Source organism: Pithys albifrons, chromosome 7, assembly GCF_047495875.1.
Source record: "Pithys albifrons albifrons isolate INPA30051 chromosome 7, PitAlb_v1, whole genome shotgun sequence".
NCBI classification, from domain to species: Eukaryota; Metazoa; Chordata; class Aves; order Passeriformes; family Thamnophilidae; genus Pithys; species Pithys albifrons.
The window spans coordinates 5467353-5485781 of NC_092464.1; the positions used below are offsets into that span (position 1 = coordinate 5467353).

At 47.4% G+C, this 18429-nt stretch overlaps 1 protein-coding gene across 3 annotated transcripts; it reads left to right on the forward strand.

Moving 5' to 3' along the window:
- LOC139674010 (cryptochrome DASH-like) lies at positions 1–18249 on the forward strand. Of its 3 annotated transcripts, XM_071560086.1 has the most exons (14): positions 1–120; positions 229–401; positions 1508–1601; positions 1914–2044; positions 3488–3636; positions 4446–4534; positions 6529–6602; positions 8246–8335; positions 10131–10210; positions 11397–11456; positions 12461–12618; positions 15454–15573; positions 16522–16698; positions 17872–18249. In XM_071560086.1, exons 1-14 carry the CDS (start codon positions 55–57, stop codon positions 17977–17979), a joined length of 1569 nt encoding a protein of 522 aa, XP_071416187.1. In that variant the 5' UTR covers positions 1–54; the 3' UTR covers positions 17980–18249. The 3 variants fall into 3 exon arrangements, 1 of the variants encoding a protein (XP_071416187.1); XR_011698250.1 differs by lacking the exon at positions 17872–18249 and having other exon boundaries at positions 15454–16388; positions 16522–16617; XR_011698251.1 differs by lacking the exon at positions 17872–18249 and having other exon boundaries at positions 15454–15984; positions 16213–16617.
- Positions 18250–18429: the final 180 nt, after the last annotated feature.

Genomic DNA, 18429 nt, shown 5'->3' on the forward strand with positions numbered 1-18429 from the left:
GGGGCGGGCAGAGGGAGGACGGAGGCAAGCCGGGACTAACCCCTCCGAGGGGCCATGTCGGGGGTGGCCAGGGCGGTGATCTGCCTGCTGCGCTGCGACCTGCGCGCCCACGACAATCAGGTACGGGCCCCCGGGGGTTTCCGCGGGATAACCCCGCTGTCGGGCAGGATGCGGAGAGGTGCCCCTGCATTCCGCCCCAGGAGCTCTCAGGGCCCTCTCTGTTTCCAGGTACTCCACTGGGCTCAGGATAACGCAGATTTCGTGATCCCCCTCTACTGCTTCGACCCGCGGCACTACCTGGGCACCCACTGCTTCGGCTTCCCCAAGACGGGGCCACACCGGCTCCGGTTCCTGCTGGAAAGTGTGAAGGATCTAAGGGAAACGCTCAAGAAAAAAGGAAGGTAGTTGAGAAAGCACTGTGCAAGTAACATATATTTCTGTTTTCCTGCTCTTTTTCAGCACGTACCTGTGCTGAGTCAAATCATGTCAGGTACTCTGAGCTCTGGTGGTGGTTTGTTTCAGAGAGCCACGGACCTTCTCTTGGGTACAGTACGGTCCCATATGTAGCCCCTGTTCAGACGACTTGCTGTGGTCACTGCACAGGAACAAAGAGCCATCCCGGCTGTGCCATGAGGGGTTTTCCTTTCTTGAACTCACATACCACAGATGAGTGTTAACCTTGAGTTACCTTGTCCAGAGCACTGACAACTGGGGACATGAACAGCAGTTTTTGAGATGTGGGCAATGACAGTAGCCACTGTGGCTTGCGTTCTTCCTTGTGCCCAGGAATTTTGCCCAGGAACTGGCTTTAGACTGACCATCATGGATCCTGGCTTCTGAGACTGGAGGATTATGCTTGCTTATGCCCTGTCCCTCTAGACCCAGTCTCTGGTAGGCTACACTGTGGGAAGGTGGTCTTCAGAGATGCCTCCTTTATTATGCCTTTAGAACCACACTTGGGACAGACCAGAACATGAAGAATCCATTACCAGATAACGTCTGCGTTTGCTTAGCAAAAGATCATAGAGTCTTGAAACAGTTTGGGTTGGAAGGGACCTTTAAAGGTCTTTACTCCAACCCCCGGGAATGAGCAGGGACATCTTCAACAAGAACAGGTTGCTCAGAGTCCTTCGATCTGACCTTGAATGTTTCCAGGAAAAGAGGTGTTTCCATCCACCACCTCTCTGGGAAGCCTGGGCTTTTCAGTCTCTTTAGTGTGCGAGGATGAAGAGATTCAGTTTTAGGTAACAGCCTGGCTTTGTGCCCAGTCATCCTTTCTAAGGCATCCAGAGTGGCAGAAATGTGTTTGACACAAACTAAGCCCCAGGGGCTTGCAGACTCTGTTCAGTGGCTCCCAAAAATGCAGGATAGTGAAATCTTGTCTCTCTGCCTCCACACATGGTCTGTGCTCTGTTTGAACTGGTACATGGGGGCCTGCCTGGGCTGGGAGTAGGTCCTCCTGTACACATAAATAACAATAATTCAGGGCAATATTTTGTGTTTGTAGTACCCTGGTTGTGAGGAAGGGGAAGCCAGAAGATGTGATCCGTGATCTGATTACTCAGCTGGGCTCTGTCAGCGCTGTGGCTTTCCATGAAGAGGTAAGAGAAATACTGAAGTGACATAGTTAAAATTACACTTTGAAGGTTTCTTTCACAACCAAATGGTGATGCAAATCCTGTGTGTTCAGAGCCTTTCTTGGCCTTGAGGAAACTGGCTAGTTCCTGGAATGGTGTAGAGTGTGGGTGGGAGTCCTTGCTGGGGCAAGACTCAGAGACAGTGTGTGTGCATCCAAAGGGATGAAGGTAAATGTGGAGATGAGGAAGGAGGGCAAGACAAGGGACCAGAAATGGTGTGCATGTGGGAGCTGGGGCCGTGCAGCCACGGTGGCCTCACTGTTTTGTTCTCCTTAGGCCACGCAGGAGGAGTTGGATGTGGAGAAAGGGCTGTGCCAGGTGTGTAGTCAGCACGGGGTGAAGATTCAGACATTCTGGGCATCCACGTTGTATCATCGGGACGATCTTCCCTTCAGGCCTATCACCAGGTATCACTCATTCCTCCACAGTCCCACTTGTTTCTCACTCCATTGACCTATTCAGGAGGGCTCCTGGTCATGTAGCCTCACAGGGAAGGGACCCATTAGTCCATCTGTGTTTATAGAACAGTGCTGTTATGCTCAGGTACATCAGGGGGAAGGGGCACATTCATCCCTCTGCACTAGTAGGGTTTCCACTTCAATATCCATAAAGCCAAGGTGAGTGTTTTGAGTGTTTATGGAGGGACTGGTTTCTCTTTGCCCTTTCTACCAGCACAGTTTGGATACTCACAAAATCTTCACACTCAAAATCCTTGTGACATAGAATTATAGAATTGTTTAAGTTGAAAAAGACCTTTAAAATCACCATTAATCGAGCACTGCCAAGCCCACCACTAAACCATGTCCCCAAGTGCCACAACTACACTTTTAATACCTCCAGGGATGGTGACTCAACCATTTATCCAGGCAGCCTGTTCGATTCTTCATCACCCTTTCAGGGAAGAATTTTCCCCTAATATCCAATCCAAACCTTTCCTGGCATAACTTGAGGCCATTTCTTCTTGTGCTGTCACTTGTCACCTGGGAAAAAAGGCCAACCCCCACCTGGCACACTGGCTCCTTTCAGGGAGTTGTAGGGAACAATAAGGTTCCCCCTGAGCCTCCTTTTCTCTAGGCTGAGCCCCTGCCAACTCCCTCAGCCACTCATCACCAGACCTGTGCTCCAGATCCTTCCCCAGTTCCATTCCCTTCTCTGGACATGCTCCAGCCCCTTAAAGTCTTTCCTGTAGTGAGACGCCCAGAACTGAACCCAGGATTTGAGGTGCAGCCTCACCAGTGCCAAGTACAGAGGGGTGTTCACTGCCCTGGTCCTGCTGGCCACACTTGCTGACATTTCTGAGACACTGGCCTGGATTGCTCCATTACCCCATCTGACTGAATGCAGCTGTCTGTGACAGCAGCCCTTTGCCTGTGGACTCTTCAAGTCGAGTTCTAGTTGATGGAGTTGAATGATTCGTGGTATTCTGTAGAAAGGGTATAAAACAGGGCAGAGGAGTCAGGCCATGAAAACGCCTGATACTCTCCTTTGACTGGAAAAGCACCTGAAGGTTGCAGATTTTTACATTGAGGTCAGCCTTGTGTGTTAATCAGAAGTCAAGTGAGATAAATCTGGCCCTCATGGACACACCTTAAATTGAAAGGCACAATTTGCATCAGAAGCAGAAAGTAATTGGGCGAAGAACTGAGTTCCTGAAGGCTGTTAGCCCCGGGGACATTACCTCTATTGTGCCGATCAGGATACAAATAAACAGGCATGACAAACATGTGCTCTGCCCCAGGGGAGCACAGCCTGGAATGCTAATCCTCCTCCTGTGGAAGGTGTGTGTGTGCTGTGTGCAGGGGCCGAAGCAGCCACCCTGCAGAGACCTGACTGTGCTGTCACCTGTGCAGGTTACCTGATGTCTACACCCATTTCCGAAGAGCTGTGGAATCCGAGGCGAAGGTCCGGCCGACCCTGCGGATGGCAGATCAGCTAAAGCCTCTGGCTCCAGGGGTGGAAGAAGGATGTATCCCTACCATGGAGGATTTGGGACAGAAGGGTAAGAAAACTTAATTTGGCAGTTGATTCCATGAAATCCTACTTAGATTCTCTTCTTAAATATATCCTACTTAGATCTGTTTTAGAGATATGGTTTTGCAAAATAAATAATTTCCTGCTGCTCCAGATTCCCAGGATCCAGGCATTCAGCCAAGGTGAAGTAGGTACTTCTGCTGGCTGCACTTGAGCTCTGGTGGTTAATACAAACTAAGCATCTTGCACTGCACAGCATACTCTCCTACAGAAAAGATGTCTCCTTGTAAAGATGCAGAGGCAACTAGTGCTCAAGAGATAAATGAAAGACAGTAGATTTACAATAGATGTTAGGAAGAAATCCTTCCTTTGAGGGTAGTGAAGCACTGGCATAGGTTGCCCAGAGAAGCTGTGGCTGCCCCATCCCTGGAAGTGTTCAAGGATGGGTTGGATGGGGCTTGGAGCAACCTGAGATAGTCGAAGGTGTCCCTGCCCATGGCAGGGGTGTTGAAATGAGATGAGCTTTAAGGTTCCTTCCAAACCAAACCATTCCATAATTCTGTGATTCTGTGATATATCTCTTACTGAGAATCAAAGCATGGAGTGGTTGCTCTTCAAACTGTAACTAAACTCATGCAGCAAATGAAGGTAAATTTTCTCTGTGGAGGAGAAAACATCCTCTTACTGATTTTTAATGTTTGATGTGAGCCTTATTTTAAAAGAAGACCAAACAATCTTTTTTGTCCCCAAAGCAGACATCCCTAGTGCTTAATATCTCTAGGTTTTAAGCTCCCTACCTTTCCAAGGGTAACAAGATGATGCTGTTTTCTGTGGCAGATTCTGTGACTGATCCACGAACATCCTTCCCGTGCAGTGGAGGAGAGACCCAGGCTTTAATGAGACTGCAATATTATTTTTGGGACACGGTAACTCTCACATTTCCTTGCCTACATCCTCCCACTTGTACATGTGGCTGTGCAAGTGGGTGAGGCTGCAATTTTACTTCCTAATATTTCCTTAGCTCCTATATAACACTTCACAAAGGAGGGAATTAGCATTATTTCAGTTTTTCAGAGAGACAAACTCGACCAAAAAGAAGCCATCCAGGAACTGGGAATGTAAGCCAAATACTTAGGAACCCAGTTTAGTGGCCATCCCTCTGAAGTTCTTTTTTCCATTAACTTTTGGGAACTGGGACTAAATTTTAGCTCCTTTACCTTGTTATACCTTTTCTCCTCTCATGTCCCATGCCACCAGCAATGTAGTTCCTCTGTTCTGGAGCAGTGAAAAGTGGCATGAAGGGGCTGCACTTGCAGTTGGGGCAAGGAACAACCAACCCAAATTCTGGCCACAGTAATAACAGTAGGAGGTTCCTGTAGTCTGATTTAAAAACTTTCAGCCTATAATTACAGCTACTTCTTGCTCTCTTGCTTTGGTGGAGTGAAGCTGGTGCTGACTGCATTTTATCTGTTCACCCAGTTTTTGAACTTCTTCTTGGTCTAGTATGAGGAACTGCCTTAAGACACGCTTGCTGATTTCCAACAGCATCAGACCCACCAGCTGTGTGGATAAAGGGGGAGCATTTCTCCATCTGAGATGGGTTAGGGGTTGTGCTGTGCCCAGTGCCTCAGGGCATCCTTTCAGCTGTGCTGAGGAAGTTCCTGCATTCCTTTGCTGTTGGGGAGCATTGTCCTGGTTTAACCCCAGGAGGCAGCTCAGCCCTGAGCAGCTGCTCCCTCAGCCCTTGCCAGTGGGGTGGAGGAGAGATTGAGAAGGGTAAAAGCGAGAAAAGTCCTGGATTGAGGTAAAGACAGTTTAATAGGGAAAGCAAAAGCTGCAGGCAAGGTGAAGTAAGGATTCACTTAATACTTCCCACCAGTGGGCCAGTGGTCAGCCATCCCCAGGAAAGCAGGATTCCATCAGGTGTGACAGTTACTTGGGAAGACAAACGGCACCACTCCAAACATCCCCACATCCTCCTTACCCAGCTCTATGTGCTGAGCGTGACATCTGGTCTGGAACACCCCTTGGGCCAGCTGAGGTCAGCTGTCCTGGCTGTGTCCCCTCCCAACTCCTTGTGCACCCCCAGCCTGCTCAGGGTGGGGTGGCGAGAGGAGCAGAAAAGGCCTTGAGCCTGTGTGAGGCCTGCTCAGCAATAATGAAAATATCGGTGTGCTATCAACACTGTTTGTAGCACAAATCCAAAACAGTCCCAGACCAGCTACAATGAAGAACATTAACTCCATCCAAGCCCAAATGAGCACAAGCATGTGTAGCTTCTACTCTTGGTCAAGCATTAACACAACCAGTGTGGTAAAACCTGTTCCTACTTTTTTGTAATGTAAATATTGTGTTCCCCAGTGTGCTAGAACAGCCCTTTAGCAATTGTGACCTGTGCAGTGAAGGGGATCAAGGACAGATCAGGCTTCCCTATGTCCCCTGCATTGTCCATGGAGTGCTCAGGAAATGGAAAATCTGCACCTGCTGTAAATGTGGGCACAGAAAGAGCAGTGATCTGGGTTCCTGCAGCTGAGAGTTGGGTGCTGTCAGATTCTCAAACCCAAACACGCAGCCACATGGACGGGGAGCTGGCCTGTTCCACTGGTGCCTGTAAGTGCATTATTGATGCAGAGTCAGGCAGCAATGGGCAGGGAGCAACACAGCCGGGTGCTTGTAGAAAGAAACACAGGCTGAACCGGGGAGCACAGCTTGTGACACTCATCCCAGAGCTCCAATGGAAACTGTTGGCCTGATAAATTCCTGTGCGCTGGAGGCAGGAATTTGGCAGCTGTGTAATCCTTGCAGGCAGCCATGAGAGGGAGCCCAGCCCTGCCAGATTGCTCTGCTCCAGAAGGAAAGAAAACATATTTAGCAGGTTGTTTGTAAAGTATTCAAACCTTTTGTTCTTCTGCTCCAACAGAACCTGGTCACATCTTACAAGGAGAGTCGGAATGGGCTGGTGGGAATGGATTACTCAACGAAATTTGCACCATGGTAAAGACTTTTGTTGTGAGACTGGAAACTCCTTTTCTGCTCCTATCCCAAAATAATGTTACCTGTCTGCTTAGTGCTACGGGACAAGGGTAGGGGTCTAGATGTGATTCCCTGGGAACATTCCTGCAATTAGGAACGGCTGCACTGTAGCAGAACTGTGCCAAGAGCCTGATCTTCTGGGAGCACCAATGTGGACAGGGCAGTTGGGGGACTCACCACTTGCCTTTGGCTTTGTGCTGTTTTGTGTGTGAGGAGTGGTTGAGAGTAGGCAGGGAAGCAGCACAGATTCCATGTGTGGATAGAGTTGTAGCAGAACTCGATCCAGTCCTGCTTTTCTGAATACTGTGGGGCAAGTCGTGTCACCTCATTGCCATTCTCTTTTTCTGTGGGGTGAAAAGACGTTTCTGATTATTCCTACTGCAAAAGGATCTCTTGTTTGAGTAAATATGTTAACTCCTAATTAGGTGGTTTAGTCTCTGGTGGTGGAAGGGGCAGAGTTAATTCCAGACTGAAACCGCAGCAGCAGAACCCAGTTCAGCCTAAACTAAGAGCATATGGAGTGTTGTCCTGACAGAATTGCGATGTGAAACGATTTTCTGAGCCTGTAACAGGTCAGGATTTCTTGTTTTCAACTAGCGTTGTGCTCTGATGGTTGCAGTGGATGGCTCCATCTGGTGGCACTTTGGGATCCCAGACAGAATCCCAGGACCTCTGAAGCTGCAGAAGTTTATTTGTGGCCTCCACTCGAGTTTTTCCAAGCTGGCCATTTCCCCAGAGCAGACAGCCTTGATCAGCCTGCCCTAAAATGTTCCTCTGTCAGATAATCAAAATCAGAGCTGTTCATATTGCAGCCAGTTGTTTCCATCTCATACTGGCCATTTCTACGTGTCAGAACTGGTAGACAATTAAGGAAAAACTTTCAGGTTCTTTCTTCCTGTTTTCCAGAGCTGATTAGAACATCAAATGTTTCCATGAGCCATAATGGAAATGGCAGTAAAATGCATTTCTAGGAAAATCAAGGTAAAAGTTGCTCCTTATGACCCTACATGATGGGGTTGGAGTCTGCAAGCTCTTTCCTGTCTGTTTGGAACAAATGGAAGGAGTCCAGTGGGTTGAAATGCCAGAGTGGGGTTTGATTCCCTTGTTTTCCTTCCTGGCCTCAGATTTTCAGCAAAGCCTTCTGTGGTTGCTCAAATAAGACATTGATGTTCTGCAGGAAAAGGAGCCCTGGCATATAATAAGGGGGTTTGTAGCAAAAGGACAAGTAGGACAGGCAATGCAGAAGTTGGCATTTGAGATCCGTTTCTGGACTTGTCACTGATGCACTAAGTCACCAGCTGATCAAATCCTTTAGGCAAAATTTGTCAAACTTGTGTGAAATGATTTATCTCCATAGCTTGGAGACTCCTGTACCAGTCATATGCTGGGAAGGGGAGGATTTTGATTCTCAGAAGAGAGTTGTCTCTCTTGAAGAGCTGCAAAGAAGTTACACAACTTGATTAAAGCCATTTGGAAAGTCAGGACAGAACTGCAAACCAAGCAAAACCTTTTAGACAGCAGCTCAGCACAAAACTGCCCCTCACTCCCTCTGAGTTGTGAGTCCTGCATGGCATTCAGGACAGAATTCATTCCTCTGCTTTCAGGCTGGCACTGGGCTGCATCTCACCTCGATACATCTATGAGCAGATCCAGAAGTATGAAAAAGAGAGAGCAGCAAATCAGAGCACATACTGGTATGTCCTTGCACCATCAGCATGGCTTGTTTTCTCTGAACAGGAACCCAGCATCTCACGCTCAAGAGAGTGATTTGTTAACTCTCTTTAATTAATGTTTGTTTATCCTGTGCCTGCTGCCTCCTTCCTCTGAGTTGCATTGCAGTTCTGTTTCAGTTTGGATTTATTAGTCTGCCTTTGACACCCAGAGGCTTTAGGCACTTTGTTAGTCAAGATTATGAATGCCAGTTGTCATTATTATTGCTGGGAAATTGTGGTTCATGATTTTTAAAAACGATTTCAGTAAATCAGCACCATCTGTCTCTGTATTGTTATTATGGGATAAACGAGAAGGAAGAATGATTCACAAATATAATCCAAGGGTTTAAGGATATGAGCAAGGTTTCTCCCCAAAGTCTCAGTGTCTGTGTGGTTTGTACAGATCACACGTGTCTGAAAGTGCCATGGCCTCAGTACAGTCCTTGCTTGGCTGCTTGGCCATGACCACAAAACCAGAGCAGAGAGGAAGAGGGGACTGGACGGTGGGCTTAGTGCATCCCACCTTGTCACCTGTGCTCTTCCCCACATCACCACTGGCTGCTCTCCCACCTTGAGGAGTCTGGGGACAGTTGAACTCAGTGTGTCCACCCCTGAGCTGGCCTTGAACTTGCTCAGATATACCCAGACACTGCGAACCAAAGCCTGGTAGGGAGTTGTGATGAAGAAGCAGGTTCATGTTAGATCCTGGCCTAACACTAGACCTGGATGGGAAAAAAGCCCAAACCAGAAAGCCTGTGTAAACTCTAGAGCTGCATATTCATACTGGTTTGTTATATTTGCATCATGTCAAACAGCACAGTTGTTGGTGAAAAACAGGCAGAATGCTGCCAACAATTCTAGCCAAAATACTCAATTTCATTAAAATTCAGATGACAGATAAAATATCAACATTCTTGAAGTGTGTGTTTGGGTTTTTTTCCTTCTTCTTCAAAGACAATTAAGAGAGGAAAGATTTCAAGAAATGAACATGCTCATGTTCTTCCATCTAATAGCCAGCCTGGTGGCAGCTGGGGCACCATGGTGATTTTGGCATTTTAAAGTGATTAATAATTATAGAAATGAATCTGTTGAGTTTCCAGGCACTGCAGTCAATTGTACAGTGAAGTACAGGTCATGGTGTCTGCACATGAGGGAATCATTGAACCTCAGCATTATGACACTACTTTTTAGCATTTGGACAGTGTCCTGTTTTGCAATGAGATTTTCCAGAAAGATCTTGTCAGCCTGAACATCAGCTGAGCAGGATATTTCCAATGTGCCTGAGAGCTGAAGCAGATCTGAGAGGCTGAAGTGAGCCTATCACCTAAGCTCATGAGCTAGAGCACTAAATACCAGTTTTGAAAGGTGTCTTAAGTCCTCTACAAAGGTGATTGCTTAAATCAAGGTAAAGCTCTTAGGAATGTGCTGACACTGCTGTTCATGAGGAAGTGTGAAGCTGAATCAGGCCCTCGCCCTGCTCTTTGGAGAATTGCATCCCAGTAGGGATGGGTGAGAAACACATTTCCTGAAATTCTGCTCCTGCACTCGGGCTAAGGAAAGTTTCCCAGGTGATTCATGGCAAAGTTTGCTTTCCCTATAGTCATCCAACTGCAAGCCAGGTAAGTAGGGGAAGGAACTGGTATAGTGGGAAGGTCCATGAAATCGCTCATTATGAATAAACCTCAAGGTGTCAATGATGGGTGCTATGGAAGCAAAATCCTAATTCTGTAATTTTATCTGACCCACAGTGAAAAACAGACATGGCTTTATGTTTCAGGGTCCTGTTTGAACTGCTGTGGAGGGATTACTTTCGGTTTGTGGCCCTGAAGTACGGCAGGAGGATTTTCTCATTAAGAGGTGTGTTTGAATCACCCTGTTTGGAGAGGAAAGGTACAGTCTTACAACAGGGGAAAGTAAGAGAAGAGATTGTTGCAGTTATGTTGTCCTTCTTAAATGTTCTCAAAGCAGTTGTGTGACCACCATGGTGCTGGACACTGTGTAGACACTGAGGCCCAAACCTGATTAGATATGGGGAGTATTATTAACACTTGTCCATGGGAAACAGCAGCACAGTAAGAGAGAAGATGCTGTTTCCAGAGACATTCCACCTTTAAGAAGAGTCCAGTCTTCAAGCTTGCCCATGTTCACTAGAGAATCTGGGACAAGGCAGGAACTGACCCAGGAGTGTGAAACTCAGGAAACCAGATACTCTTTCTGGGTCACACAACATAGGAATGAGAGTGAGATTCAGCTCCAGCTCCAGTGACTGATGTGCAGGAGTCTGCACATGCAATGAGGATCCAAACTCTCCATGCCAACATAAAGATCAGTCCATGTGTCTGGAAACCTTACAGGTGATGCCTGTGCTGTTCTCCAGGTGGCACAGCTGCCCACACCTAAGCAGACAGCACTGCTTTAGATGCCCTGGGTCAGTGCCTGGCATCCAGCTGCAGCTGCAGAGAAACACATCTGCCAGGCCTGTGTGGCTGGTTTGATAGCACTGGATATCTGCAGCTAGAGCTGAGTTGCCCCTGCTGCCTCCATTTCACTGTACAGACTGCAATTGCCACTGGATCCTGTAAACATGAAATAATCCCCCTCATCTGTTCCTACTCCACTGTTATCTGGGTCTTTTGCCACACAATTCTGGGTTTAGTATCTGCTACAAAATCAGATTTCACATAAATATTGTCCTGGAGTAAAACTGAAAAACAATACTATCTTGGGCCAGAGCACCTCTCTGGCCACTCTCTGCCAATTTGAGTTGGTTTTAATTTAAAAAAATAAAAAGAACAAACATCAACAAAACCAATAATGAAAATCTGCTAGGGCTTGAGCATCTTGTGTAGGTAAAAGACACCCCTTTGCAACACTTGAAGAATGGATTGTCCCTAAACCTTTGCAGAAGATTTGTAATGGCACTGAGAGGACAAACTTCACCCTAACACCTTGTGTCAACCAAGGTGCCTCAGGCTGTGGTGATGTGTGAGTAACTGCCTGCGTCAGTATTTCTTCATCAGCAGTTCATTATTTTCCTCAACAGGGCTTCAAAGTAAGGAGATTCCCTGGAAAAAGGACCTTCAGCTCTTTGACTGTTGGAAAGGTCAGTCGGAACCACAGGTTTGGCTGGATGTGCCTTTGGTTTCCACGTGCCTGCATGTTCCCAGGTGCCCTAAAGCTGGCTCAGGGCTCTGCAGGGAGTTGTCATTTCATCTGGCACCACCAGTGTGTGAGGGTGTGTGCAGGATATTTGTCTTCCCTTCCCAAACTGAGCACTGTACATGAGCAGGACCACAGGGTGTCATGAGTGGCCAGGTTCTGCAGTTAGATTTTCCTGGCCACGAGGAAGTGTTTGTCACCTGCTGGTCCCTTCTGTTTAGTCACACACAGGCTGACCAGCCCTTCTTATCAGTGTTTGATTGCCATGCCTGCTACATTTGGTTCTTTTGTTTGGTTTTGGTTGCAAGGTTAAAACAGAATTACTCACATTGTTTGTAATCCCACAGCCTTTTCTTTAGCCTGTATATTGTAACTTGAATAACAAGCGTAAGATCTGAAAATTTAGAGAGATTAACAGATTAAAGCATCAGGATCAGTGAAATACATACCTATGTCTTTTTTCTTGTTAATGCCACGTGTATCCATTTGCACACAGGCTACAATAAATCACACAGATACAATAAATCTTTTCCTTAACAATAGACAGACTCTCTACTTTTCAGGTACTAAGCCCTGGGGATTTGTCCAGTACATCCTTCTATTAGTCACCTGTTAAGAATGTTTCTGTCCTTGGCCCACTATTGTCTATCTACTTATTTCACTCTGCAAAATCTCTGCAATCCACCTATTTTTCCAGTCTGAGAATTTTCTGTACCTTGTGGGTTTTTTCTAGCCAAAAATTCTCCTCATCTTAATTTTCAGTATGATTTCCCATTTAATTTCCAGTGGATCTCAGTGGCTGCACTCCATCTAAACCTCACTGAAATCCCTCCCTGTAGATGTGCACTGGCACTGTCTTGGGTAGCTGTGAATGCAAGACCCCACCAGGTTGGTTTAGGAGTGCCCAAAAATGTCCTCCTGTCCCAGCACTGTCTTTTGTCTCTGCAGAGGGCAAAACTGGGGTTCCTTTTGTGGATGCCAACATGAGAGAGCTGAATGCCACGGGGTTCATGTCGAACAGAGGGCGGCAGAACGTCGCCAGCTTTCTCGCCAAGGACCTGGGCCTGGACTGGAGGATGGGGGCAGAATGGTTTGAATACCTGCTGGTAAGACTGAACTCTTTGTGCATCCAGAGTTGTTTGTGCTCCCTGCCCTGAGTGACAGGCAGGAGAACAGCTCTGACTAAGAAGGAAGGATACAGATGATCAGTAATTTTCAGGCTGATCTAAGTCCATGTATGCGCTGCTTGCAGGGTATGAACTTCCCTAAGCTCTCATAAGTAAAAGGAACTTTGCCACAGTGAAGCTGAGATGTAGCTTGAAAGTTTGCAATAATACTTTGATCCTCTACATCGGGTTTTAGCCAGAGATCCATCACACTTGAGAAAACTTTCAAACATATATTATGTTAACAGTGCTCTGATTTGGTCACCCCAGAGGCTGGGGAGAAGGGCAGCCCAGAAATAGAACATAAAGAGAAATGTGTGCTGGCACAGTGTCTTTGCATTGATTGCTGTGGACAGGGAAGCCATCTAGTCAAGAACAGGCAAGTATGGACAATAGCTGGATCAGCTTCCAGAGAGCTCCACCCTGGCTGGAGGCATCCTTCATTCTAGGGAGTTACAGGCTTCCCTGCCAATTGGAGCACCAATTCCTGTCTCATATATCAATCAGCAGCTGTGCAAACTCAGTTAAATGGCTGGGTCACTTCTCTGACCTCAGTCCCCATAGAGTTTTTGGGTAGTGACTGAAAAAGGCCAAGTACATCACCCTCACATTAAAGACCTTGTCTGTGGGATACCAGAGGCTTCTGGTGATCAGGGAACTACTCAGTGGGAGTACTGGAGGGACAGAAAACCCAGTCACCTCACCATTATCTGCAATTAAAAGAGCTTTTTTTCATGAATGTAGATTTTTTTTTGAGCTTCCTTGGAGCTGGGCTCTGACGTGCCTTTGGCTTCAGGAGGAAGATCTGGGTGCTCTTCCCACAGCAGTGCTGTGAGCAGCAGTGGGCTTGCACAAAAACACTGTATAGGACTTCAGGATCCTCCAGACAGGGGTGTTAGTAGCTCCATGCAGTGCTGCTCTTCCAAATAAGAGCAGGAGCCCTGCAGGTCCTATTCTGTAAGTGAGGAAGATCTGGAAGATCTCACTCTAAAAAGATGCTCCCTGTATAACCTACATTTACTCCTACAGACATGGGTGTTCACAGCCTTGCTGGAAGGAGGATTTAACACCCTGCACTGGCCCTTTCACCTCAGGAAGCCCGAGGTGCTGATGGCCACTCTAGGCTGGTGTGGCACAGGCTGATCCTTGTGCCCTTCTGTCCCATCCTTTCAGCTTGTGTCAGACAGCTCTGTAACTGTAACCTGAGGGAATCTCCAGAGTAGCCTACAGGACACATCAGCTCGGTGGGGGACATGTGGCTCTAGAGGGTAGCAGCCCACAGAGAGCTAAAACTGATCTCACTTGGCCCTAAAAAAAGAAAGCAATACCTATTTCACCCCTGATACTGCCAGCAAAGGCCCACCAAGTGTTTGTGTGTGCCATCCACACCACAGGGCAGGGAGACTGAGGCACAAGCTCCCCACAACCCGCTGAAGCAGTGAAAGGCCAGAGACTTCTGGTGTCCTGAACAGAGAATATCTCAGCTCTGACTTCATTGATTTCATTCAAAGGGTCAGGCCCCAAGGAAAGGCAGAGAAGCAAACAGAAGAGAATGCCAGGAAGGGGCAAGGCTAAAGGGGGAAATGAGCCTGCCTCCTCCAGTCCCCCTTGGATTTGCCCTTGCCTCCCACACACACTTTGCTGCATGTTAATCAAACAATCAAGCCTCCCATGGCATCTTTCTTCCCCTCATCTCAGGGGCTGGAGGAGGTGCTGCTGGGGAGGGGAAGCCTGGTGCACAGGGAGCAAGGCTGGCTGCTGATCACCCTGATCCTGGCACTTGGCTAGCTCTGCAGGGAAAGGGAATTTGGCAAACCCCATTCCCTGTGCCTTCTGCTATCCAAGTGCATTGAGCTTCTTGCTTTAAGGGGTAGCTGGGATTTTGGAATCATCCCTGTGTGGACTGGTTGCTTCTGTGACTGCAGTAAAGGGAGAACAGCACTGAACCAGCTCTTTTTGCCATAGCCGCTTTTTTTGCACCACAGACACCCCTCCCAGGAATGCTCAGAGATCCCACACTCTCTTTCTTTGCTGTCACTTCCACTCCCCTCCTGAGTGAGGTTTGAATTGTCCTGCAACTGAAAAATTCTGGTGTTGGATTTAAGCACCCTGCCCAGCTGAAGAGCACTTAGATGTTGGACCATGTTCTGCTAGTTCTAGAAGCCTTGCTCTGTTTTACAGAAGCATCCTTGAGAGCTTTTTATTTGTTTAGATGAGTAATAACTTGATGATGGGAGAAAGCTGCAATGTTTGCATCATTTGCATCTTCATACACACTATGTGATCACTGTGCACAGTCTGAATATGAATTTTCACCAATCTACCTAATAAGATCTGCTGAGATGATTCTGTCAGTCTGTGTTGTCTGGGTAATTAGTCAGGAAGAATTTTCTCATGTATTTGAAATGCTCTGGGACTGTGCTTTTTTGAAATATGAGCACTCAAAGGATAGGGCTCATTGTGAAGTCTGCCAGATAATGGCAGAAAGGGAAGAGTTTTTTTAAAAAGGAAATTGTTAAAGAGACTTTGATTGGACTTTTATCCATCCCACTGACCTAAGGACTATGAAGTGAAGAAACCCAGGAGGCTGATCCCAGGTGTAAAAGGCAACCAGATGTCTGTATCTACAACCCAGGAGGGTTCTGACCATCCTAGTGTGGCCAGAGTGATTCCCATTCAAGGAATTTTCTCCTTGAGCTAAGGGGTGGATGGGGAGAGAAGATTCACTGAGGGCCAACCCAACTCTTCTTACTGTTTCCTCCCTCTGTTCTCAAGGTGGATTACGATGTCTGCAGCAATTATGGCAACTGGTTATACAGTGCTGGCATTGGCAATGACCCACGGGACAACAGGAAGTTTAACATCATTAAACAAGGCCTGGATTATGATGGGAATGTAAGTCTTGATTGGCTGTCTTGCTGCGAGAAGTGCAGTGAAGGATATGTGGTATTTCCAGGGAGCAGAGATCAATTTGGTGTGTGGGTCCTGCTGAAAAGCAGTTCTGTGTCTCCTTGCCAACAGTCAGGCAGGTTCCTCGTTGTGCACAGGAAGATGTGACATTGACAATCTGCTGCTGTCCCCAAGAAGGCTGGTGCTCCACATGCCCTCCCTGCCCTGGTCTCTGTGTTCAGTGTTTCATCACCATTTCTCCCATCACTACCTCACACAGACATTTCCTTGAGCACAGAGCAGTTTCTTGGAGAACTCAGGAGTGACCAGAGAGACAGAGCTACTCCTCTGGGACTTGCTGGGGAGTAGATTAAACCTTTGACTCCTCTAACTTTCCTCTCTAAGTGGTGGGAGCAGGTAAGTCACCCTTTCTATGTGCTTAGCCAGTGTTCACATACTGGGCTACCTGTTCCCATACTATTCCTTAGGTTCTTGTTGGGCTGCTCTGTTGGCACTGTAGTATTTAATAGGATTTAACAAGGAATGAGAAATTAGTCCTATGAAGGGAAACAGCAGGAGAGTTCATAGGAGGGATTCAGGAACACCGGAGTGTGCAGCTGAGTTAGTCATCCTAATTTCCTTCAGTCACTGGAAACTTCTTGGGAGTGACTTCGTCACAGGATGTCCTAAACAGGACAGGTGAACAGTACCAAAAACACACCTCTGTCTCCCTCCTCTGCCTTCAAAGTGAGCCTGGGAGAACTCCAGCATCCAGATGTCTCTTTGGCCACTAATGCAGGAGGGGCTAAGGCTTGTCAGAGGTAACTGATGCTCTTCTACACTGACTTTTCAGCTGGAAATCCAGTCTCTCTCTTTCCTGTTGAGAAAGACTTTGCTGGGAAGCAATTGGAGATTGTTACTAAATGGATCCTGTCCTGTTGGTTCTGTTTGCAGGGGGATTATGTCCGGCTGTGGGTCCCAGAACTGCAGGGCATAAAGGGAGCAGACATCCATAGCCCTTGGGCACTGAGTAGTGCTGCCCTCTCCCAGGCTGGAATAACTCTAGGAGAGACCTACCCACGGCCAGTTGTGACAGCCCCAGAGTGGAACCGACACATCAACCAGAGGCCTGTGAGTACTGGGAAGGCTGGGAGGGCCACGGGGGGCTGCTCTGTAGGAATGTCTGTGAGTTCTGCTCTTCTCTCTCTGGTATAAAGGGAAAAATAGCTTCAGTGGAAAGTCACATTACCTCACAGCAGTGGTCCGGCTCTGTACAGGGACTCTTCAGCCAGGGTTATCTCACTCTGTCTGTCCTACCTGCTGTGGTGAATGATGTAAATTTTAGCTGCTTTTCTATCCCATCAGCCTTGTATAGTCAGCAAGGCTTAACCAGAGCATGTCCTGCAGAGCATCCTTCCCTGTCCTGGCAGCCCTACTAGCCAGCAGGGAGGGATGGGAATCTCCAAGGTCTCCACTGACCTGACCACCCTCTGATGCAGATGGACACTGTCCTCTGTGTTCAGGAAGAGGTAAAAGAACCAACTTCCTCCTATGCTTGAGGGAATCCAAACTGGAGTCAGCAAGACCTGTAAATATGGGGACTGGCCCTTGCGTTTTGCTTTTCGGGTATATCTCACCTTTAGAACAGGGACAGGTTGAGATGCTGATGCTGCAATATGTTGAGGCTTGTATCTGCTGCCTGGGCTGCTGCTCTTGGGAGGAGATGGGTATGGAAGGAAACAGATGTAACCAATGGTTGTGTATTACAAGGAGCATTCAGCAGTTTGCCTCCCCACCCTCCACATTGTCCCTGTCTCCTCCCACATGAAGATACTTTCTGGAAGCTCAGGTGTCATACTATATTCAGTGAAGAATGAAGCATGTCTCCATTTCAGGTTTTAATCCCAATTTTTCAGCCCAGATTCCTTTACCATGACTGGAAAGTTTTGTGGAAGCAAAGCCTTCTGCTTTGGCCATGCTGTTGGTGGGATCAGAGAAGGGACCCTGTGAAGTAGCCCCTTGGTGAAACACTGGTTTGAGGCAGTGATGAAACTGGAAGCCGAAAAGCTTCTCCATCAGGCAGGAGTTGCATTTTGATCAACTTCTCTAGCTCACCTTATCAGAAACCCTGGTTTCCTAAATCTAAGCTTAGAGCAGTGCCTGTCAAGCCTTCCTGTCTTTTTAGTGAACATGGGGAGCAGAAGTGCCCTGTCCATATTTTCCTGCATTTCAGTGCTGCTTTGTGACCAGATTCACTCTGCAGCATCATTAAATATCTCACTGTTCATGTTTCATTTGCCACAGGGAGGGAGCCCCCATCCCAGGGGCAGGAGGAGACCTGCACAGTCACCAGTGCAGCACAAGGACAGAGGGATAGATTTTTACTTCTCTCGCAAGAAAGATGTTTCCTGAAGGCTGGAGGAGCACTCAGTGGGAGGTTTCGCTGCTGAGGATGCCTGGATAATGGTTAAACTCCTTGAATAAACCAATGGTACAGGTCTGGCCACAGCAAAGTAACTCAGTATCTCCTGTCCAGTGTCCCCAGGGACACCTGTTGGATGTGGGTAACTGGAGGTGGTGCATCAGCACCTCTTCTTGCAAACTGGCAGGTGCTCACTCAGAACTGAAATTTCTTATGCTATTTTTTCATGTTTTTAAGCTTTAAAACAACAAATTGTTGTGCAATTAAATGTTTTGCTTCTGGAATATCTTATTTTCCTCATGTCCTCAGAGATCCACTGCCAGAATGAGACTGCAGAGGATGGATGTTCTTTTACTGTGTCTCTTGCAAGGCTTTGGAGAACCAGTATGTTCCTCCTGAAAACTTCCCTGGAGTCTTTGCAGCACCAGTACCAGCTTTGG